Source organism: Eulemur rufifrons, chromosome 10, assembly GCF_041146395.1.
Source record: "Eulemur rufifrons isolate Redbay chromosome 10, OSU_ERuf_1, whole genome shotgun sequence".
NCBI classification, from domain to species: Eukaryota; Metazoa; Chordata; class Mammalia; order Primates; family Lemuridae; genus Eulemur; species Eulemur rufifrons.
The window spans coordinates 16,038,257-16,062,642 of NC_090992.1; the positions used below are offsets into that span (position 1 = coordinate 16,038,257).

The 24,386-nt window shown below is 47.3% G+C and overlaps 1 protein-coding gene across 1 annotated transcript in view; it reads right to left on the bottom strand.

The window, feature by feature from the left end:
* Window positions 1-24,386, bottom strand: part of DOCK2 (dedicator of cytokinesis 2) — a 389,839-nt gene that overhangs the window by 54,209 nt on the left and 311,244 nt on the right. Inside the window, exons 30-33 of the mRNA XM_069484225.1 lie at window positions 22,894-22,972; window positions 13,196-13,296; window positions 13,046-13,104; window positions 2,290-2,438 (exon numbers count right to left, since the gene is read on the bottom strand). Coding sequence (XP_069340326.1) covers window positions 2,290-2,438; window positions 13,046-13,104; window positions 13,196-13,296; window positions 22,894-22,972 — 388 coding nt within the window. The remainder of the gene's footprint in view (window positions 1-2,289; window positions 2,439-13,045; window positions 13,105-13,195; window positions 13,297-22,893; window positions 22,973-24,386) is intronic.

The window sequence follows — 24,386 nt, forward strand, 5'->3', positions numbered from 1 at the left end:
CTGGGCTCAGAAGTGGATGTGAGGGCAGGTACAATGGCCTTCGTCTCATGGTGTATGCCTTTCACATGGTCCCAGTCTGCACGGACGTTGCTCCCTGCTTAAAAGGCAGCAGATTCCAAACTGCCTTCAAACACCCCATCCAGGCTGTGACCGTCCAGTCCTCCCTTCCCAGCTGCTCAGATATGGTCTCCTTCTCCATCTGAACTCCTCAGCCTGATTTCTCTTCAGGCTCCTCCCAAAAGGGCCGCTGGTCACTGGCCTTTCCTGAGACTAGAGAGACCCCACAATCCCTGAGATGGGAGAGCGCCCTTACAGTGGTATCATCACGGCAAACTAGTGTCTTATTCCTCACAGAACCACTTTTTCCCAAGTGGGATTGCTAGGAGGGTGGATCCAATAGGTGTTTCTTGCATACATAAATTTGAGAAATCGAACAAGTCGACTTGCGGTGGAACGTCTCAGTGCCTTGACTGTGTTGATGTGCGCTGGGACTCTCCAAGAGGGTTAGCACGTGCAGTGGTATTTAACCTCGAAGGGGCATTTACTCCTAAGGCATTTAACCTCAAAACCCTCTTCCCTGGAGCATCTTGTCGGATTAACGCTCCACGGGACACTCATATCTGAGGACGTGCTGCTCCAGCGGATGCCACTGCTCAGCCAGTGTTGACTGTGAGACGCAGGCGGGACAGTGCAGTGCTCACGGCGGGGGTTTGGGAATCACGGTGACCTATGTGTTGCAGCTTCTGTTCTGCCACTTTCTTGATGTGTGGCTTTGGGCAAGTGATTTCAGCTGAGTCTCGGGTTTTTTCCGTCTTTAGAACGGGGATGACAGTGCTAACTACCTCCTAAGACTGTAAGGAAGAAGACTGACTGGACTAATGTACGAAAAGTAGTTTTCCCAGTGCCTGATACATAGTGAACATCGTTAAAGTCAGTCGTTGTAATCATCATCATCGTCCTTATTACTAGGTAAGGAGGAGGAAGATGAATAAAAATGCACAGAAATGATATAAAGCAAGGAGGTGCATAATAGTCATACCTTAGACAGACAAATGGCATAGGGGTAGGGAGCAAAGATCCCTTAAGCGACATGGCATTTGGGATGGGCTTTGCAGGATCAGTAGGAGGTTGGTAGGTATTGGCAGGCAGAGTTTCGACCATGCAGAGAAGGGGAAAAAAAAAAAAAAAAACGTGTGCAGAATGACGGGCACTGAGGCAGCGCCATTCAGATGAGCTGCAGGGATGCTGGCGAGGGGTGGCGTGGGGGAGTCGGATGGGATGGCTGAGAAGGTCTGCAGAAGGCCAGAGCAGGGGGCCTCGAATGCTGGCTAGGGGAGGTGGGCTTTATTGAGTGGGGATTAGAGAATTAACGGGTAAGGGAAGAGTAATGTCGCTAAGAATCTTAAGGAAAGGCAGTTTGGAACCTGCTACCTTTTAAGTACTCATTTTAAAGAAAATAATTCGGCTGCAGGATATGGTACAGAATGAGAGGCAGAAACACCGAGTGAGGGACCCAGTTAGAGGTCAAACTAGGTGGGGAGGCGGGACAGGGAGGGCTGGGGTCGGGGTGCGAGACCTGAGGGAACTGCTCAGGCTGCCTTGATGGGACTTAAAGACCAGCCTTCCCGAACCGGGTGCCATGACGGAGCAGCGCCAGGCACCTCTTGGGGAAACGGTGCTTCTTCCATGGCCAGAGCTCTTGGCGTGACCGGACCCAGAAAGTGGCCATCATTCTTCAAGGTTGACCGGATTTTCAAAGAAAATACTTAGCCAACGACAGCGTCTTACAGAGCTTCTGGCTCCCTCTGTGCTGGGGGAAGCTTCCTAGTCCCCATAGATTGGCAGGTCTCCTCTGAGTGACACGCCCTGAATGCCATTTGCTGTCAAAACTGATGCGCAGCCAAGCATGCTGCCTGGAAGCGCTGGCTTTTTCTAGATAATGTAGATCTTCCAATTCCTCCCAGAAAATGCATCGCTGGACTAGAGAGGGCGCGAGAGCAGGGAGGCTGGGAGGGCCCTGGGAGCGCACCTTTAGGGGAGCATTAGGCAGAGAAGCAGGGTTCTTATACACAGAAGAAAGTGCATTTTAATCTTGGTCAGAGACAGAAAAGTGTGATAGAATACTGACCAAATCCACTCTGCCAGCTCATTCCAGGCACATGAATAATTGTCCCTATCCCACCGCTGAGCCTGTGAATGACACTCCGGCAGATGGAACGAGGATATCATTACGGGGAAATGGGCTGCGGATTAGGGATGCTGGCATGAGTTTCTGGCCTCATTTTTTACCTTTTTGAAATCCCCACTTCTTTGATATTCACACAGCATCATGTCGAAGAAGATCGGGATGGTGGCTTTCCGGAGCTCAGCCTCGGGGATAAGTGTCATCTCTAATATAGGTCCCACCATGCCTGGGATGAAGCAGATTTTGTTCTGGCCTGAAAGAGAAGAGAGACATGGACACATAAAACGGTTTTGTGAAGCACAGATTCTCCCCAGACCAAGCCCGGGGAGAGAGAAAAGAGAGGCATAACGGTAAAAACCACAGTTAATACTTATGTAGTTGTTTACCGCGAGCCAGGCACCGTTTTGAACACTTTACATATATTAACTCCTGGAAGAGGCACATGCATCATCCCAAATGAGCCCCATTATTAAGGATAATAACGCAGGCATGTGTAAAGCACTGCACTGTTTACAAGGGTTTTCACCTGCATTATCTGCTCTGCAAATAGGGCCATGATTGAATATGTTAGTGACGGTAAAGCACAGGGACATTTGAAATTATGTCTGTCTGCAACACAAACTGCGTTTCTGAGATTGGAAAAATGTGCTTCTACCAACTGTTTCATGAAATGAGAAAAGCAACATTTGCTACTAAGAACCTGCTACACCAGTACGGTCAGTGGAACAGTGAGATTTAAAACATCTCTTGAGGACCCGATGAGCCATAGTTTCTTGTCTATTTTGCCTCTTTCAAAGCATTCCCTTGCGCCCCCTCCCGGGGCCCCTGGCATCCTAGCCTCACTGGCCTAGTTCACATGCCACAATTCCACCTTGCTTTCTCCACCACAAGGCTTGTGCACACACCATTCCTTTGTTGGGAATACTTTTCCATGTCTAGTCCCCAATCCACACTCTTTAACATGTGGCTTCCCTTCAATGGGTCCCATCTTGCCCAGACACTCCTTCCTCAGGGAGAAGAGCCCCTGCACATCCCCACGTCACCCCTCCTAGATCAGATTCCCTGTACTGGCTCCTAATGCTCTGCCTTCTTACCCAATTTTGAAATGATGTCTTTATCTGTGGAATCGTTTGATTAATATCTGTCTCCCCCATCAAGGGCTTTATGAGAGTAGAGACCATGTCTGCTCTCACCATTGTATCTGTAGCACTGAGCCCAGATGTTCTGTAAATATCTGTTAAATGAGGAAATAACATTTGTCTAGCCCCTACACTCACTTGGACATGTGTCTCCTAAAAGCGCAATAGCAATGCCCAGCTGTTGAGAAGATCATGTGAAAATGTATCTGTAGGTACTTAGTACAGAGAGTGGCAGAATCAGTGACAGGTGGCAGAGTCAGTGTTGCCCAATGATCAAGGGCACCAAATCTGAAGCCAGACTGCCTGAATTTGTAAATGGACTCCACCATCAACTAGCTGAGTAATGGCGATCAAGCTGTCTTACCCCTCAGGGCCTCAGTGTGCTCATCTGTAACATGGGATAATAGCAGCATTTATCTCATAGGGCTGTTGTGAAGGGTAAATGAATTATCACTTACTGAGCACCAGGACAATGCTTGGCACACTTTCTATGGTGTTAGCTATTACCACTGTGATGTTTGGTCACAATGAACCGCAGAGGGCAGACTTGTTGAGTATAACCGAACAAACTCCTCAGACTGTATCTGTCAGAAGTGGCAGACAGGAATAAAGAGGGACACTTGGGAATTGCAGAGAACCCCGGGGAAGCGCGGGTAGGGAAGTTCTAGCAGGCTCATCATGGAAGCCGACACCCTGCATATTGCATCAGCTGCTGCTCTTTCTCCTCCCGAGTTGCAGAGCCCAAGAAGCCCACCCCGGTTTTCTCCATCGTCAGGACAAAAATCTGTGGTCCTCGCCTGCAGCAGAGAGCTCCTGGGGGTGCAGAAACTCAGGTGGCATGGCGTGTGGCCTGGCACAGTTGCTTTCGATTAACGCTGAGAAAAGGAGCCGAGAGGGAAGACGGCAAGAAAATGAATTTCCATTCAGCCTAAATGAGGCTTAATGTTGGAGTATTTCCCCAGAATTCAGATAAAAAAGGCATCATCCTAGGAATATCTTCAGTTAGTGAGAATGAAACGGTGAAGTCAGGCAGTGAGTCGAGTGAAATATAAAGATACTTTTCCAAGGAATCAGTTTCATTACACAACCCCTGTGTATTACACTTAAGCCTCCAGCCTTCGCTTTGGCCCACACAGAAAACAACAACAACAACTTACTTTCTGGCAGGTTTATAGTAATTGCCAATCTAGGTTTCTGATTTCATCCTTTAAGATCCTTTAAGTCTTTTTCAAAACCAGTGGGGTTTTAAAATTCAAAGCCGAATGCAAAAATAGGTAGAAGGTAAATGGGAAACTGTCAGATAAGCTACCATGGAATGGAGAAACTGCTTATGCAACACAGGCCTTTAGAATACTGGAGGGCATTGGGCTGATAAGGATATATTTCAGATGGTTTAAAATAGAGGGCAGACATGCTGTAGACCCGGGGTTGCTTATATACTTTTGACCTGCATTCTCTGCAGTCACTTGAGGAGATATTTGGCAGAATAGGAAAGAGGAGAGAGAGATGTTGATCTCTAAATATAATGTGATCTCAATGGCCCTTATAATGCTCCCTACAGAAATCGTATTCATTTACATAAAAAATGAAATTTCAGCACATTGGATTTTGTGTTCAATTAATCCAAATGTGTGTGTATGTTGCATATCTTTATATACATACACACTGAACATATTTGTGGCTCACTAAATACAAACTTAGTTGGAAAACAAAAAGTCCTCACCCAAGAGACACATCTGCTGCTGTATTCACAAAAAGGCAAGGAAGGGAATTAGTAGGAGGGTCTTTTTCATATAATTGAAGCTGAATCTCACTGGGAACAGATACCAATTAGAAAGGGCTTTTAAAGTGCCAACAAGCCAGCAGGATAAGTCCCAATGCCGAATTATACAGGCTCTAGGAAAGGATCTGGTGGTAATGCCAGTGCGGAGAAGAGCTTAGGTGTGGGGGTGGAAAGGAGTCCCACGTGTTCCCTGGCCTTGGTTTTAATCTGTGCAATGGCCTCATCCATCACTGCTCTCTGGGGTAGACTGTAAGACAGAAGGCAAAGGGTCTGAGGCCACTAAGATGACCTTGGAAAAAAAAAAGGCAGACCTTTGAGAATCTGGCTGAGAATGAAGCTGGGCAAGTCACTGACCCTCTGAGGCTGGCATGGGACAGAAGGGGCACTGTGAATGGGGGTCTCTAAAGGCTGGCATAGACCCTGCAATGAACAGGGATGAGGGCAAGTTATAACTCCTTGGATTTCAGAGTCTGGCAAGCCCCCTGGGCACTCTGAAATAAAGCTGGGCTGATAATAAAACATCATTCATTCAGCTCAAAAGGAGAAGAACGCAGATCTCTGCTCCTCTCTCTTAGGCTTGGAAAGCTCCTCCTGGCCATGCTCTGAGATAGGCAATCAATTCTCTTCTCATTATTCAGGACATGCCCGGCCGCTGCCTCCCTCCAGGCCCCGTAAAGTCTGTGAACCTGACAACCTGGGTCAGGTCCTGCCACTGCCACCCCACGGCTGGGTGCCACTGTGCTTTTCATCTGCCTTCTCTGAGCCTCTATGATCCCATCTGTAAAACGGAGATAAGAATATTGTCTTCCTGGTAGAACTGTTGAGAAGCTTAGAAGAGTTGATGTAAACAAAGGGCTTTGCACAGTGTCTGGCACATTAAAGAAAGCTCTGGAAGTGTCGATGCTGATTATGATGATGATGGTGGTGGTGAGTACTTTGGGTGCAGCCGCATGCTGGGCTCTGCATAAAACAGTGTGAAGAGACAAAGTCCAACCTTGTGGAGGTCCCTGGAGCTTTCCACGGAAATGTTCAGGCTGGTCATTTTATTTGTTCATTTTTAGAGCAAACAGCCAGACTAGGGAAAGGGTCGGGAGGGATTTATATTCTCTGCCATGGCTGGACGTTCACGACCCTCCACACTCTTCTCTATCCCATTGAAATAGTTCATAATCTAGCCTCAAAGATGTGTGAAGAGGCCCAATCTGATCATGTTGATTCATAGCTTTTCCCCAAGGCATCTGTTGCTCTCGGGTCAAGTTCTGCAACCCCATTTGCTGCCATGCTCCCTCTCCACGCCCGTCTCCCGCCTCTCGCCTGCCCGTGCTCCATCCACCCAGTGCACCCTGCTCCCCCGCGTGGGCACTTACACGTGCCCTCCTCTGCCTGCTGGCTCTTCCCTCCCTCCCCTGGACCCCACTCCCACTCCGAACCCCACCCCACACGTGCCCCTGCTGCAAGTAAACCCTCACTCGCTCTCTGGAGCCATGCTATTCGATACTATGCATACTAGCCACGTGTGTCTTTGGAGCACTTGAAATATGGCCAGTCCAAACTGAAATAGGGTGTAAGTGTAAAAAATTCCATCAATTTCAGAGAAGGAGTTCCAATTAAAAAAAAGAAAATACAAAAAGGAAAAACCTCAGTAACATTTTGTATTGATTACAAATGATAATACTCTGAATGATAATACTTTGGAATATTGAGGTTAAATACGTTGCTAAAATTAATTTCACTGCTCCTTTAGAATTTTTTTGAAGTAGACACTAGAGCATTTAAAATTGGACAGGTGGCTCCCATTCCACCTGGAAAGGACAGCACTGCTGGGAGCTCGGGGCTTCGGGCGCTTCCGCCCCAAGGTCACCGGGGCTCACTCCACTCACTAGGCAGGAGGCTGTCGCCGATTCTCTGAGTGCCCCGAGTTTCTGCCCCACGGCTGTTTCCCCTTCACAGCCATAATGAAATAATTCTGCAATTAGCATGTAACTGTCCAGGGCAGTGACCACCAGTCTGTGGGGTCAGGGACTACATCTCTACCCTGTTTTTGGTAGAGCTACTGGCATTTAGAGGGTGCATGAGCCAGTTTCCTGTGACTGCTGTTATAAATCACCACAGACTTAGTGACTGAAAACAGCACAACTTCATTATCTTACATTTCTGGAGGACAGAAGTCTAGAAATCAAGGTGGGCAGGACTGAGTTCCTTCTGGAGGGTCTAAGGAAGCATTTGTTCCCTTGCCTTTTCTAGCTGCTAGAGGCCCCCTGCACTCCTTGGCTTGTGGCCCCTTCCTCCAGCTTCAAAGCCAGCAGCAATGCAGCGTCTCCAAACCTCTCTGACTCTGATTCCCCGGCTTCCCTTTGTCACTTATAAGGACCCTGTAATTACACTGGGTCCACCTAGACAGTCCAATATACTCTCACCATCTGCAAGATCCTTAACTTAATCATGCCTGAAAAGCCTCCTTTGCCATGTTAGGTCCATATTCCATGGGCCCTGGGCATTAGGACATGGACATCTTTGGGGAGCACCCACAGCACTCAGTATTGGTTGTTAAACGAATCAATGGATGGATCGCCCGTCACCACCTTTCCCCTGCGTTCACAGCAACTTCTCCCCCAGCCCTAAGAAGCTGAGCTGGCTTAGCTGGTTGCTCTCCTGGAATTCCTGCCCTTTCCCTGTCTTTCTTTCAGTGCTGAAATGGTCTACCTTTGGTGCTAATTCAGAAGATGTTTCCCCAAATGGAATCATCCTTATAGGCCTTACTTATATCCCTTTTGCCTGAATGCCTGAGTCTCTACTGTAGGCCACTATTCACTTTAAATACCCTTAATGCCACTTTCCCCCACCGGACACTAGCGCGTGGACTGTGCCTTATGCTTCTCCAACCCTCCCACCATTCCCCAGAGCTTAGCACTGAGCTGGGCACTGTGTAGATGCTTAACAAGTAATGGCCCAATTGCTCCCGCAGCTCTGCCGGGAGCTTGTGAGGCTGAGATGCCAGCGATTGGATTGTGTCTTTCTCTCCCATGATGGCCGTTAACACAGCAGCCCGGCATTAACCCAGGTGAACGTGGGAGGGTTAGGTGCAAAGTCATTTTTAGCAAAATGTATATTGCTTCATGTCAAGCAGAAATCAAATGTTATGATGCAACGCTACTGGGAAAAGTACATTACATTTGGCATTGCCCCAGGATCCAAAAATACAATGATGTTAACCCTTTAGTGGCTGTCTCCTCAACAACATGCTGTCCTTCTACCCATGAAGACCTTCCTTCCCGCACCTCCTCTCTCAAAACAACACACACGCACACACACAGACACACACACACACTCACATTTGTCTAGACTTTCCTATGAAGAATTTTAAAGAATCTTCAAGCCTGAATTATAGCTTTGCAATTAGCTATCTTATAATCACAGGGTTGCTCAAGTTGTTCTTGATGAGAAGAAGAAGATGATGATACTGATGATCATGATGATGATGCCCTGATTGCTTCTGGCATTAAAACAAAATTTAAAAAACTAGCATGCATTATGATTTACTCATTATCCATAGTCTTTGAAAAACAGAGTTAGTTGGCTATTTTACACCCTTTGAAAATAATTTGCATACTCTTTGAAAAAATATAATTTGTGAGAACATTGAACTTGGAGTCAAGAGACAGGCCTTCTAGCCTCAACTTAGTCACCAATTTGTTGCTGAACTTGGGAACATCCTTGTGCTTCTCTGGGCCTCACTTGGCAACGTCACCTATAAAATCAGCAGGCTGAATTAGATAACGTATCAGTTAGAGATGTAACAGAAATATGACTATCATGGCTAAACTGAAGCTTTAATTTTCTTCCTTAACAAGAAGTCCAAATCTGGTCAGTCCACAGCTGCTCCTCCATCCTCAGCGTGTGACATTTGTCCTCATTGTGCCAAAATGGCCACTGCCCCTCCAGGTGTCTCATCCTTTTCCAGGAAGGAATAGGGGGGAAGGGATATGAGCAAAAAATATGTTGTGTTCATTGAATCTATCCTCTCCCTGCATCTTGTTTTTGTTTCTATTTTTTTTAATTGGGAAAGAAGCACTTTCCTGAAGTCCCAGTAAGTATGTTTCTGCTGATTCTAGTGGGACAGACTTGGGTCACATGGCCATCACCTGCTACAAGACATTGTTAACTGAGCAAGTTGCAATCCCGAAACAAAACAAAATCAGGATTCATTTAACCAGGAAGAAGAGGGGAATGACTTTTGCACGGGTGATCAGCAGAGTCGGCCACGGAGAGTTTCTGAGTTTCACTCTGCTTTGGACGTTCCATGAACTGCACTTTAAAACCTATCATTAGCCGATGTAGTGGTCTCACTACATTGGTCCCTAATGTACACAGTGTTTAGTCTAGATTTGGATTATCAAGGTAATGTCATCACCGTGCTAGGAGAAAGCAGGCTAATGCCAGCATCCCCTAGAGCACAGGGTGGGGTGGGAATGGGGGAACTGCTCATTTCCTCTGCCTCCGCTTTCTGTTCTCATTTTCCGCAAGGAGAAGGCAGCCACGGAACCAATGAGTGGAATGCTGGTGTAGCCAGGAAAACCACTTTGGGTGAATGTGCTTTCCTCTTCCTCAGAAGCCAGGCCAAGAAGTGAGGGGTGACCATCTTTGCAAAGCATCCTTTGCCTCTTGTTCTCTGCAGTGGATATCTGTGGTTTTTGTTTGACCTCTGTTCGTAACTCCTTCTTCCAGTGATATTATCTTCCTGGATTTTGCCTTAGAGAACTCTTCCTCCCACAATGGATGTAGGCTTGGTGGAAACATTAGGAGGTCACCCAAGGAAGGCCAACAGAATAGTGTTCTTAGGAGACTTGATCGTTAGCAGAATGACAAAGGGATGGAGCATCCTGAAGGCAATGCCAGAGGCTGCACCACCTGCTCTGGATCCCAGAGTGGCTCTGGACCCCGTCCTTCTAGGGCCTGGTTCTTCAGTTCCTCCTGGCCCTCCCAACACATACCTTCTCTGATTAAGGCAGCCATAGCCAATGCCTCTTTCTTGCAATCAACCCCCAAACCCTGACAGACATATCTTTTAACTGCATTAACTCATCCTAGGTGTTTGTAAACAGCAAGGAGTCTGATGCATCAGAGCAAACACTCTGGCCAGGGCTCTTGTCCAGTATTCTGCCTCTAATCCACTGAATGATCTGGTACAAACTCCTCCTCTCTGGGGCTCAGTTTCTTCACTGGTAAAATGGTGGGTTGGACCAGACCAGTAGCTTCCAACATTCTCGGAGTGCTTCAGCACTTCCCCCGAAGCCCCAGGGGTCTACATGGGGTGCTTGAGAGCAGCCCAGTATAATATGCTCTGAGCACCCCCCAACTTCAATTAGAATAGCTCTGCTTTCATCCAATTTACTTATCACGCATGAGATTTTTTTTTATTGGTCCTCAGCTAAAAGTAAGTGTATGAAAAATGCCGGACAATATGATCTCTAAAGGGCCCTTCCAGCTCTGATGTTCTGTAATTCTAAGCAGGTGAAATATTTGGTAACATCTTTTCATTCATCAATATAATTGGGAGTGCCGGAATGCCTGCCAAAACATAATCTATATCTAAGTAAAATCTTCTGTGTGCAAAACAATGGCAACGAAGGACATTCAGAAAAGAGCAGGCCGTGTGGCAGCACTGGGGAGAGTGCAGGTAGGTCCCTGTTTCCAGCTCTGGCGACGCCCGGGTGTGGAGCTGGGAGGGGAAGCCCACTGCGGCATGTCCATCTCTGGTGTCTCGGAGCAAGAATGCGGACCCAGAAGAGAACTGAATCTGGGCTCCATCCCTTCCTTGGGCACGTTCAATATTTTGACAACTTTCAATTAGTTGTCATTAATATTCATAAATTGGAAAATGCATTGGAAAACCCAGTTTCCTGGCTTCTTTTGAAAAATTGTAAGGTGCGACAACACAGGCTCATGTTTTAGCAGGACAGCCATCGGCTGGAGAGGAACAGCAGCTGTGTCTGCTCTTTGCTTTGCTCTGGGCATCTACTCCTTCCCGTCTGCCTGACCCCGAGGCCGGGTGCTGGCTGCCGCGTTGGCCGTGTCGGCCGTGTCGGCCTGTGCTTGCGCTTCTCCATCACAAAGCAAGGGTAGATGGAACATAAGTTACTGCTTATATCCTAGTCCTTACCCAAGTGGACAAACTGAAGGTAGCCTGAGAAAGACATGCTTTTCTAGAAAAAACAGGGTAGAGGTGGTACTCCTCTGCCCAGGGGACATTCAGCAATGTCTGGAGATTTTTTCGGTTGTCACAACCAGGGAGGGTACTACTGGCATCTTAGAGGGCGGAGGCCAGGGAGACTGCACAGTACCCTGCAATGCACACGGCAGCCCCCACCGCAAAGAATCACCCGACCCCAAATGTTGTACCCGTTTTGAAGAATTTCTTTGGGTTTAACCCACTCCAGCTTTCGTTCTTTTATACCACTTGCCTGAGCCCTGCCCTTCAGTCCTTAGGGATACAGGCCCAGCTTTGAGGATTAAGGAGCCAGAGTAGGAAAATTAGGTTCCATCCTAGTGGGCAGGGTGAGAATAACGATAAAAACTCCGATATGGGTGCAGTGGCCTCCATGGCTGCACTCCCCCCAGTTTTTGCTCTCCTGACCCTCATAAGCACCATGTGAGAAGGTGCTATTAACCCAACTATGGCCCAGTGATGCTAGGTCCTCTTGCTTTAGGCTTCATAGTGTGTCAACGTCAGGGCAAGGCCCAAGGCAGAGATGCGGCAGCCCGTTCTGGGCCTGAGTCCTCAGCTCTGCCTTGGACATTGTGAGCCAACCCACAACCTTTCTGTTACCCAGCATGCACTCCAGGTGGAGTCTGACGCCACCAGCACCCACAGAACCCACACTGGCAGTCTACCCACTGTGCTACGCTGCCCCCACAGTGGATGGAACTTGCTGGAAAGGGCAAGCAGCTGCTGTCTAGAGAAGCTGATTGGACTGACAGACACGAAGGGGTCTGGGGAAGCAAGAAGCACAGTCTGGGGAGGTAAGGAAGGTTAAATCTGAGAGATGGGGACAGTCAGTCCCTGTAAGTGCCTCTACTGAGGAGGGTCAACTGTGCCAAGCGCTGGGGACAGCAATTCAACCTCAGAAAGTCAGGGAGGGAGCACAAAAATAAAATATTCATTACTGTCTATCCAGCCATCCAGCTGTTCGTCCTTTCAGCACATATTTACGGAGGAAGATCTGGGCTGTGGGCAAGGTTTGTGGTCCTTGTCCTCATGGATCCAAACCATGCTCTGAGACTTCCGGCTGTTTGACCTCAAGCAAGCTGTTTCCCTATCTGAGTTTCCTGATACACAAAAGGAGGGGAAATTTTTTTATCTTGCAGAAAGCGATGTGAAGACGCAATAAGATCTCCTTAGCACAAGCCTGACTCAGACTCTCAGTAAACGTCTCCCTGGTCCCGTCCCTCCCTCCTGGGTATCACTCACGTAATCATACAAGATTCCTGAAGCTCACTGAGGCAGGGACAACTTTTTTGGGTCCGCTTTCAGCTCAAAAGACCCTCTCATCGCCTAGAGAACCAATTTTCCCCCACGAGGTTGGAGGACGCTTTGTGGACCCCATCATACGCAGGACGCAAGGTGACCCACCACTCAGCATCAAGCCTTCGTGTGACATGTGAGTCCCCACAACAGTCTTGCTCCCTCTTGTAAATGCCAATTTGACTCAGGGACCCCTCAGGGGCAGAGCAGAAGCAGAGGTTGAAGCTGAGGTGGGAGGGGGCCCCTCTGTCATTCAGAGAACAGTCAGGCACTTATTAAGGACCAGGGGTGCACACAATGACAAACTGTTATTTCAAGCTGCCACTGCTGAGACCCCCGTGGCCCTCTAACAGATGGTCTTCGGGAAGGCGTGTGGCGGGTGCAGATGTGTCCGTCTGGATCACGCGCCTACTCACCAAGCTTGTACCACATATCGCGGATGGAGAAGCCGATGAGCCGTCTCATGTCCCCGTACCTAGGACAAACAAAAGCCTCTGCTTCAGGCACCGTCTCAGAGCAGCTCATAAACCCAACCCCACTTCTGGAAACCCAAAAATGCAACCTACTTATTCAGGATTTTGTTGTACTTGGCATGCGAGAACTGCTCCAGCTGCAGAGAATCCTGGGTGATAAAAGCCACTGCCAGATGAAAATAGTTGTTCCACAGCTGTAAACGAAAGAGCAGAGACGGTTACGGAGACGGCCTGAAGTGGGAAGGCATATTAAGTGCTGGGTAATGTGAATAATTTATGAAGATGGCAGAATAGAGAGGCGCAGCCCGTTTAATTGTGCCCACTGCAATTTCCTCACTGGCGCTGACTCTGAAATTAACATCTTGGCCAAAGCAAGGACAATGGATGGATTTCTCTGGGCGCTGATCGCGTCCACTCTCAGACAACAGGATTTGGGCGAGGAGGACAATTTTAGAGCTATTTTTTGTCACTGTCATGCTTTGTTTTGTTTTTTGAAAGACAAAGAACTCACCCAAGCTGGGTGCCCTAGTGAGCTGGTTCCTGCCCTGGAATTAGAGGACAATGAAGGATAAGGCAGTTCAGGGGCCCACAGCCTCCCTGCAAATTCTCCCACATTCACCTGACAGCTCAGAGGACTGGCCTGCAATTCATTCTCTCTTAAAATAATTTGCCTTTTCCTCAGTGGTTTTAAAATGTGGTTCTCAGACCAGTAGCAGCAGCAGCAGCACCTGGAACTTGTTAGAAATACAAATTCTCCGGCCCCCGCCCAGACCTGCTGAATCCGAAGCTCTGGGGGTGAGGCCAGAAACGTGCAGGGAACAGGCACTCTAGGCGGTTCCCCTGTTTGCTGGAGGTGGGACCCCTGTGGGCCCAGTTTATGCGCAGTCTTCTCAAGCACGTGCCATGTGCTGACTCCTTTAGCTGCTCTCACTGACTGCAATACTAGAACCCACTCCACCAGCTTGCAGTCAACAAGCCACAGGGATGGCAATACTGATACAGGTGACAGACCAGAGAGATGGTTCCTCAGGGAACCTGTCTGCAAAACTGAGATGACTCTGGTCCCCACCGCAGAGGGTTGTGATAAAGGTGACACGAGATGATGTGCTTAAAGGACATGAATCACAGTTAGGGCTCAGAAATATTGGTTAGCCTCACTGTTGTTGTTCTTTTCATTGTTCGAGTGGGGCCATTGGTACCAATGCCAATGGTAGAGCCTAGGTCCTTGGGTTCTCAAGGGCAGTTGTTGCAAGATGCCACAGCCCTGCAAAGAGCAGGTGGGAGACAGGCTTGCTGAACAAGCCCACCCACTTTTGGGCCCCTCTCAACACTGCATGGGTAACATTAGCAGAGAAATCACACAGACATCGAGACCTCCGTCTCAGCTGAGATGTCCACCAGAGTCTGCAGATGGCCAAGACTAGCAAAAAGGCAACTCCACCATTGATAACATCATCACTGCTGCCCAGAGCGTGACTTTCAAATGGGCTTGTGGTTCCAGTTTCAGAAAGAAGCAAAACACATCGGTTTTACCACGGGCCTGACACTTTGCCATACATCCCTCCTTTCATCTCTCAAAACTCAACAGCTCTTATTGTTCCTGTTTTACAGATGAGGAGACTGAGGCTTGGAGAGGTTAAGTGTTTTGCCCAAGGTCGCTCAGCTTGTTCCACACACAGCAGAGCTAGGATTTGCAGCGAGGTCTTCTGATTGATGTTTCGGGCTCTTTCAGCAGGCCATGGGCAGTCTTCAGCCATCTGACATATTTGTCAGATGTGAATGCACTTGCCTTTACTGGGACCTTTATCTTCCAGGGCTCAAAAGACCAAGCCACTTCTGGGGTACAGCGAGGTGACCTCCTGGCTTATAATCCCCATAAAGTCAACTCTTCACACACAGACCAGAAGGATCTTTTTAAGCAAGTCAGATGCACCACTCCCTTCTGCAAAGTCCTCCAAAGGCTTCCTCCAACCCTTAGACTCAAATCCCTTTGTTTCCATAGTAACCTCCAAACACCCGCTGCAGGCTGGGTCTCCCTCAGCTGCCTTTCCTCCAGGCTCCCCTGACTCTGCAGGTTCTCCAGGGCCTTACTTTGCAAATGCGCTGCTCTGGTCCTGGTCCGCTGGTGCCCAGAGTTCACACCTCCTCACATTTAAGACCAGGATATGAAACGACAAGCCAGGGAAAGAGAAAACCATGGCCACAGGACATGGAAACCAGTGTTTTTAAAGTGAAAAATCTCTGATTTCAGGGGAGTGCATCAGAGAATTAAGGTTACGATAGGAAACAGATATCTGACAAAGCAAGTCAAGTTGCCACTACTTGTGAGAATAATTTCAGAAATGCCCTCAATACACAAGACACTCAAATATGATTGAGCCTCTCGCTAGCTCCTGCTCTGCTTGAACGAGTCCTTCAAAAATGTGTTTTCTCTGTCTCCCCATTCCTGATTTTCCTTCTTTTTTTTTTAAATTGGGACATAATTCACATAGCATAAAATTCACTTTTTAAAGTGTACAATTTAGTGATTTTGAGTATCTTCACAAGGTGGTTTAACCATCACCACTTTCTAATTTTGGAACATTTTCATCACCACAAAAAGAAAGCCTCTACCCACCAGCAGTCGGGCCCCTCAGCCTCGAGACCAGTCCCTGGCAACCACTAATCTACTTTCTGTCTCTGGATTTGCCTATCCTGACATTTCATATTAATAAAATCATACAATATGTGACCTTTCAGGCACGACTTTTTAAAGTTAGCATAATGTTTTCAAGGTTCATGCATGATGTAGTATGTATCAGTACTTCATTTTTTATTGTCAAATAGTATTCCATCACTTGGATATACACATTTTGTTTATCCATTCATCCATCTATGAACATTTGGGTTGTTTCCACTTTTTAACTATCATGAATAATGCTCTATGAACACTCTCGTACAAGTTTTTGTGTGGACATAGGTTTCTAATTCTCATGGGTATATACCCAGGAGTGGACCTGTTGTGTTTTTTTTTTTGGAGAAGAAGGCTCCCCTCCTGGGAAATCTTTGTGGATCCTGAGGCTACAGCTGTGCCTCATCTTAGTGGCTCAGAAATGGCACACCTAAGTCTCAGCCACAGTCCCTGCCCAGTCCTGCCCATGGAGCCCTATGGGGCTGACTCTGGAACTAAGAGGAGGTTGTCACAGTCGGTGGCTCTGTGCAATGCCCTGAGAGGCAAGCAGTGGTCACAACTAGATACTGCTGGACGTTCTTAATGCCTCTGCCCCAAACCTTCCTTGACTCTTGTTTCCAAAGACTCAGGACCAAATGCATTAACCTGGCTTTGAAGGCCGCATATGATTTCCTCGGACTCCAGTGTTTTCTCCTTCAATAAACTGCCCACTGTGGGCCTGCTCAGACCACACAGAGATCTCAGGAGCATTTCGGTCTCCATGGCTTTGCCCACAGTGGCTCTCATACCTGAAGTCTCTGTTGTCCTGTTCTTCCACCAAAGCCCAATTCAAGACCCACTTCCTTCGTGAAGCTTTCCCAGATCGCAGGGCACATCGGCTCTGCCTGATTTCTTCCTAATCTGAGGAGCCCTTGCTGTGTGCTGCTGCAGATTTCAGTCCACTGTTCTGCACGCGGCCTCGTGCTCCATTCGCTTCCCACAAAAGCATCCTCCAGTGGTTGAGACCACGTGCATCAGCGTCTTGCACACCAGGGTATGAAAACCAGTTCTGCTTACTAGCTGGGTCGCCTTTGGCTGGTTCCTTGACCTTTCTGAGTCTCATTTCCTCACTTGCAAAACAGCAAAATTAATGGTACCTACTATGAAGGACCGTTGTAAGTACTGGATGAAATCATACGAGCAAGGGGCACCCACCACAGGCGTGGCACACACACGTGCTCAGTAAATGGAACGGTGGTGTTGGTGGTGGCACTGGTGGCGGAGTACCTGCGTGTCCTGTCTTCTCCAACTGTAAGTGCCACAAGCATCCTGGGTCCCGTCTTCCATTTATTTGTATCCCTAATGCGGTGCTCAGCACAATGGCTCGAACACAGCTGGGCTCCAGAAAATACTTATTTATTGATGGCCATATTGTCAGAGAAATGCCTCAGAAGGGGTCAGATTTTTCTTCCTGTCCTGCGACAAGCTGTCTGGGGGTGTTAAGTGCCCAGCTCAGCTGACTAAGAGAAGCCACAGGGTCTCTTTGGCAAAGCACGCAGATCTCTTCGCCCTGGAGAAGAGGTCAGGTGATTTCTGATTGGGAATTCAATATTTTGAAATCACAGGACAATAGAGGGTTAGAATTGGAATGAACTTAAGGGTCATCTGGTCCAACTTTTGTATTTCACACATTTAAACAATAAGGTGCAGATATGTTAAAGACAGCCCAAAGTCATGCTGCTGGGAGTCTAATGAGAATTTAGTTATTTTTAATTAACTCTCAACAAAATTATAAAAGTAATATATACCCATGATTTAAAAAAATTAAATGATAGAAAAGATTAAATAAAAAAGTTATTTTCCATCTTACCTAGGACCCTAGTATAATTCCCCAGAAGAAAATGTTAACGATTTCTTAGATATGCTTTCAGAAATTTTGCATGTATAAATATATGTATAGACATTTTTTAATAGTCTGCTGTAGTTGGCTTTTTTCTCTTACTAATATATCTCACAAATGTTTCCATATCAGCATACACAGATCTGCCTCATTCTCTTTTATTGCTGCATTGTATTCTGCTATAAGGATGTACTTTAATTTTAACCAATTCCCAATTTATAGACATTTAGCTTGATTCCAATTTTTTTTGTTCTCTAGCAAGAGTGCTGTAATCAACACCCTATTTAAATATCTTTATGCACGGGAAGCTATATTTGTAGTATACATTCCTAGAGCTGAAATTGCTAAGTCACAGGGTCTGCACTGGTTTTGTTATTATTTGCTTATTACCGTTGTTGTTTGTTCTCATAGATACTGTCCGGTTGCCTTCCAGCTCCATTACCATGGACAAGTTACCCCACCTCTTTCAGTCTCAGTTTCTTCACCTAGAAAATGGAGCTAATAGTATCTAAAGGGCGTGGCTATAAGGACTAATTGAGTAAATCACTGTCTAGTAAACTCCCACTCAGTCTTACAATATCAGTTCTTGCGGAAGCCTTCCCCACTCACCCAGACTAAAGTAGATTCACCCCTGATTCACCCTCACTTATGACATATTTTAAACAAAATTAATTTATTTTCTCGGTGTAAACATCACGCAGTCAAGGACTTCATTTTTTTATTCACTGTGATACACACAGAGTCTAGCATCATGTCTAACCCAGCACGTGCTCAGGACGTATCTATTGAGTGAGTTCATTAACGAGCCAAGCACTCTGCATGCTGCATGCATTCTTGTTAAATCCTCCTAAGGGACTACGAGATTGTGTTATTATTCTCCCCATTTTAGAGATCGGGCAACTGAGGCCTGCAGAGGTTAAATATCTGGCCCAGGTTACACAGCTACAAAATGGCGAAGGTGGGTGGCATTTGAATCCGAGTTTATCTGACTTCAAGACTTTCATCTTCACCAATCTGCTCTTCTGCTAAAATCGCTCTTGTCCTCTCTTGGTTTCCTTCAGCCTTCACCGCTGGTTAACGTGTCTGCTCGTTCATCTGATGTTTTACAGTCTTTATAGCAGAAAGATCAAGTATTTTTGATCTCATGGGATTCTTTTTCAATAACCTTGAATTATTACAAATAGAAAACAGTCCAGCACGCACTGCTGCTGGCACGCAGTCAGCTTGCCCCCCTGGAGGTGTGCAGGCACAGCTGCCGTGCCCACTCTGGGGATGCGGTTGGCTCTGGGAGAGGAAGGTTCCAGGTGTGGACTCAGGCTAGGAACATCAGACCAGAGGTTGTCTGGGGCCCAAAAGCGGAAGCGGGCAGGGCTGGGCAAACAGTCCCCGGGCACATACATGGCTGCCTTTCTGCCTGGAGGAGCCATCCCACCGTGCGTCCCCTGTGGCAGTGCAATGGGATTCTTCAAGGCTTTGGTGACCTCACCTGTTCTTGGCATCACTGGTTACATTTCCCATTATGACGACCAACCTGGCCCTCATTCCTCCACTAATGGCTGGGAGTATTCTGGAAGTTTTTCATTTCACAGGATCTCTAGTGCATGTTCAAAAATGGTCCCTGGATGGGCCTGGTGCCCAGAAGTTACCCAGAGCCAATTAGAGCTTCCCAAGCAGAGAGAATGATCTCATTACCAATCACAGAGCTGCCCTGGAGCCTAAACGCAAGCACTGGTTCCAGGCCCAATCGGAGTTTTCAACATGGAGTGTCTAGTCCTGCAGTGACTTATGTCAGAGCTCTTGATCCCAGTGCCAGGAAGAACTGGCAAGGGCACAGGGTGTTTCTAGATGTAAACAGACCTGTCTCCTAGCATCCAAAGGCACCCCGTTTCTGAGAGACAGAGCAGAAGAGTGGAAAAACGGTGGGCTTTGCAGACAGGCTTGGGGTTGAATTAATAGTTAGATGACTTTAACAGAAAAGTCAGCCACATCTCTGAAGCTCAGTTTGTTCACCGGGGAAATGGGTATATCCCAACCGAACAGGATTATCATGAGGATCAAAATTCCCTACATAGATGCCCAGCAAAGGTTCGTCAGCTTCTTCAAAAGCCTGGGCATTAGAAAATGGATTTGTATAGTCTTCTTTCAAAATCCCAAGATCCTAGAGGGCAGGGCAGTATTCTGCTTTGCTTCTGAATTCCTCAAAGATGCTGCAATGGCCTGGACCCACGACAATTGCTCTTAGACAAAAATCCTTGCCAAGTTAAATCTGAAATCCTCTCTTGGTCTTCTCTGACCATATTAGTAGAGGCAAACATCAAGGTCCAGCATCCTGAGTAGGGCCCAGGAAAGCAAAGGATCTTAGCCCCAAGCAGGAAACACCATTTCTGCAGCTCCCAGGTCTTGTCGCCTACAGAGTGGCACCCACAGAGCATCTTGCTTTCTGCCCTTTGAATCACAAAACCGCAGTTCCGGAAAAGATACTAGGGATAATCTCATTGCACCTGCCCCTCGTCTGGACAGTGGCTGCCAAGGCAGGCAGCACTCAGTGATGGATGCTGTTCCTGCTGATATTAAATGCATAATTAATGAGAGCATAAGAAGGAGACAAGGCGTGTTCCAGGCAGGGTACAGAGAACAAATCCATTCTCACATGCTGAGGGGAGAAAAAGGGAGGAGAACAAAGATAAGGTTGAAAAATGATTCTGTTCTTGAGTATTTTTCAATAAATATCTATAGAAGCCTCATTAGAAAACAAGACTTATTTATTTTGTGATGTTGGCCACTCTCCTGTTTTATAGAATCTTGCTAGAGAGAGAGCCCCAGGCAACACTGTGGGCGACCAGCACGATGCCTCCCCTACTGTTTATCAAGGACTGACACGAGTTTCCAGCCCTGACACATTTAGGTCCAACATCATCATTGTCACCATCAAAACGCTAACAATTACTATTATTATAATGAGCTAACATTTATTAAATGGCTACTGTGTTCCTACCACTGTCCTACATGCTTTATATGAATTAATTCATTTAATCCTCACCACAACCCAATGACATAGCTACTATCAATCTCTTAATTTAATGTTGGGGAAACTGAGGCACACAGAGGTGAAGTAATTTGCCTAAAGTCACATAATTCATGAGGTTGAACTTCCCAAGTATGAAACCCCCAATCTCTGGGTATCTTCTAGATACAGGTTTTCTTTCAGGAAAACAGGATAAAACCTAAAGGAATGGCGTGAGGGACTGAAGCTGAGCTTCTGGAAAATTCCCACCCAAGACCATGGGGGTGAGCCGGACTCAGGAAAGCAGGTCCGAGGCTGTGACTGCTGAGCCCACAGGAAGAGATGAGCAAACCAGCTTGCAGTTTTACGGCCCACACGCTGCCACTGCTGGCTCCTATGGATGTTGTTCCAAGCTGCCCCTCCAAAAAAGCAATGGCCTTTCTCACTTCCCTGAGCGTAGCCGTAACCAGAGTCTGCAGGCATCTGGGCCACATGGAAGGGAATCAAACATTTCTCCTGATTCAAAGCAGCTAAAGAAACATGTTTCGTTTCCATGTCAAAGATTTACAATGCTGGGAGAAACTCTCGCCCAGACCCTGCCAGGCAGGCAGCCCAGTGCAGTGGCAAACTCCACGTCTGGCATGTGGCCACAGTCATCTGCGTAGGCCTTGGTGTCAGCCACTGCCAGGTTCTGGTCCCAGCTCTGCAGTGATGCCCTGTGCAACTTCAGGCTGTCTACTCGTCCTCTCTGAGTCTTACCCCCTACATCCTTAGAGCAGAAAACAATATTAGTCACAGCGGCTGACTTGTAGGGTAGCTATAAGGACGGAGAAAAATAATGCCCTTGATGTGCTTCTTGTGAGATCAGGTATGTATAAGCCACCAGGCAATGGCAGCTACTCATTTCGTCATCGTTTTCATTGTTGTTCAGTTGCCTGCTTTAATGCAAGGTCACGCAAGAGAACCTTGTGCAAAGATAACGCTCATCCTTTCAGCTTAGCAAGTACTGATAGGCTGGAGCTGCCAGCAGGGCAAGTCTCACAGGCCTCAGCCCAGACGTCCCCTCCACGAGGAGAACAGCTGTGTGCTGGGCCCAGCATCGAGGTGCTGTGAGTTCAAGGTCTTTGTACTCATGAGACTTACGTTCTACTGGAGGAAAGAGAGAAAACATGCACATAGACCAGAAAGATGGTATCCAGTGACGTTTGGTGCTATGAAGAGATGCCACGAGGCCAAGCGGTGACGCATAATGACCCTGGGGTTGGTGAGGCTGATCCCCAGAGAGGAGTCAGGCTGGGGAGGCCTCTTTATGGAGGAAGTATTTGAACAGAAACTAGTGGGACATTACAGGTCAATTTTCCCAGCAAGCCCCTTGGCAAATTCCAGTGCTGGGAAAAAAACCCAATGAAGTAGAAAGTGTCATTATTGTTGGCATTTTACAGATAAATCACCTGAGGAATGGACACAGTCCAGGCCCTGCCCGAAGGTGCTCAGCTGGTAAGAGGCAAAAGCACAGTTGGGATCTGAGCACCTTAGAGGGGCAGGCAGAAAACACCATCATCCCACTCACCGGGTACAGGGACTGCTTCTCCCTGAGCCCTGCTGCAAGAGATCGGGAGCTCGAGGACTTCCCTGGAGGGGACCCCCTTTTGGGGCCTTCTCTTTCACACCTGCAGCCAGCGGCAGCAATCTGGATTTTCCCACAGGCTTTGAAGAGTTTGTCCTTCTTGGGTCTGGACCCGGGAGAGACCAGGGGCAGGTACGTCACTCTGTGTGCCCCGGGGACATGCTTTCAGGCGCCTGAGTCTCGGAGGCCCCAGGTGTCCGCTGAAGACTAAAAATGACTTTTGAAGGAATCAGGAAGCCACAAAGACGTACTTGGGAGCTTTATTATAAATCATTTTTCAATGTCTGTGACTGGCTGCTGTTTTGGCTCCAGTGCACAGAAAAGTTAAAAAATGGTGACACCTTGTTAAAAGATGGGGCCCACTCTGACAGTGAATGAACGGGAGTCTCCCTGTTAGCACAAGATCCATTACACAGGCACGTTTGCATATGTTGCTCCGTTGATGTCTGCTTAATTGAGGCCCTGTTGACAAAGCCTGAAACTTTCCTCCCCACCCACACCCCGCTGTGGAAATGCCCAGGGACACCGGCACACCTTCCATGGGCTTTGGGACGTGTCCCACGGAGCCCTCAGCCCAAGACGCCAGAGCAGCCCAGGTGCCCACACTCACCTGGAACTCAAAGTTCGTGTGCTCCAGGAACTTCTGGTTCATGATTTCTGCAAACTTGTTGATAGCTCTCAGGAAGACCCTAGAAGAGGGGAGAAGGTTACCAGACCATCTGAGCATGCTCCCTCAGGCTCCTTCCCGCTGTGCTGACCTGGAATTCTTTTAACCTCTTTCTAGGAGAGGCTCAAAGAGCAAACACTGATTTGGAGAGGTCAGCTATAATAATACAGATTAACAGCTGTTCATACTCTAGACCTGGGGCTATTTGCCTTGCAAGAACTCAAGAACTGACTGTTTGACTTCTTTTTGAAAATTTGCTTTGTCTTATGTTTAAGATATTACAAGTTTATGGCAGAAAATTCATGTCATCCAGAATAGATCTAAAGAGAAATCGCCCCTCCCCAAACAAACAACACGCCACCGAATCCTATCATCTAGCAAAAACTGCCATCTGCATCTTGATTAACATAATTTCAAAGATCTCTCTAGACATATATACATGGATATTTTAAGGATATCATTTTGATAAATAGGGTTATCAGATAAATGCTATTTCACAGCCTGTCTTTTTTTCTCAACAATAAATTGTGCTTCTTTCATGCCAATGAATGTAGACATACATCATCTTTTTAATCACTGAAGAGCATTCCAGTGTACAGATGTATCATGGTTTGTTTAATCAGTTTCTCACTGATAAACCTTTTTGTTGTTTCTCAGCTTTCTCTGTTGTAAACAATGATCCAATGATCATTCTTCCATGTATATCTTGTTCCTCCTATATACACCTCTCCTCCTGTATTTTCTTCCAATTAGTAATACTGGTCAAATGCCATGCACATTTAACATTTTGATCCCTGTTGTCAAATTGCATTTCTCCGTAAATGTCTTCCCTCCCACCTCGTCCTCTCCTTCCTTCCTGCCAAGTCCTCCTGACCAGTCTTGCAGCCTCCCATCTCTTGCCCCTTTGTCCTGAAGAGCATTTTGTCCTAAGGGACAGTTCCAACCACGTTACTCACTGACTTCAGTGGCTCCTCACTGCCCACAGGATAAGCCCAAACTCTTTCCCTTGACAGTCACTACCCTTCATGATCGGACCCGAGCCTTCTTTTCTAGGCTTATTTCTATTACCTTGTGCTTCTGGTTAGGGAAAACACCTATTTGGCCTACCTGAGCTGCAATGAGAAGCCAGTACAGGAAGCGTTGGTGAGCAAGTTGTTGCTGTGGGCAAAAACTGGGGCTCAATTCCACCTGGGAACCTCCAAGAGACTTTCTAGGACACATATGCACAACAGAAGTGGCTCCTCCCAGGGGCCAGAGAGGCTGGTCTATCCACTAACACCAGCCCCTCACTGGTGAACAGTTGCTCCTGTCGGCGTTGAGTCCCTGGTACCTCTGGCCTGCTCTGCAGGTGAGCTGAGCACTATGCAACCAGAGAAAGCCCAGAGTAAGAAAGAAGTAGAAAGCTCTCAGGATGCGTGGGAAATGTCCACTGAAGC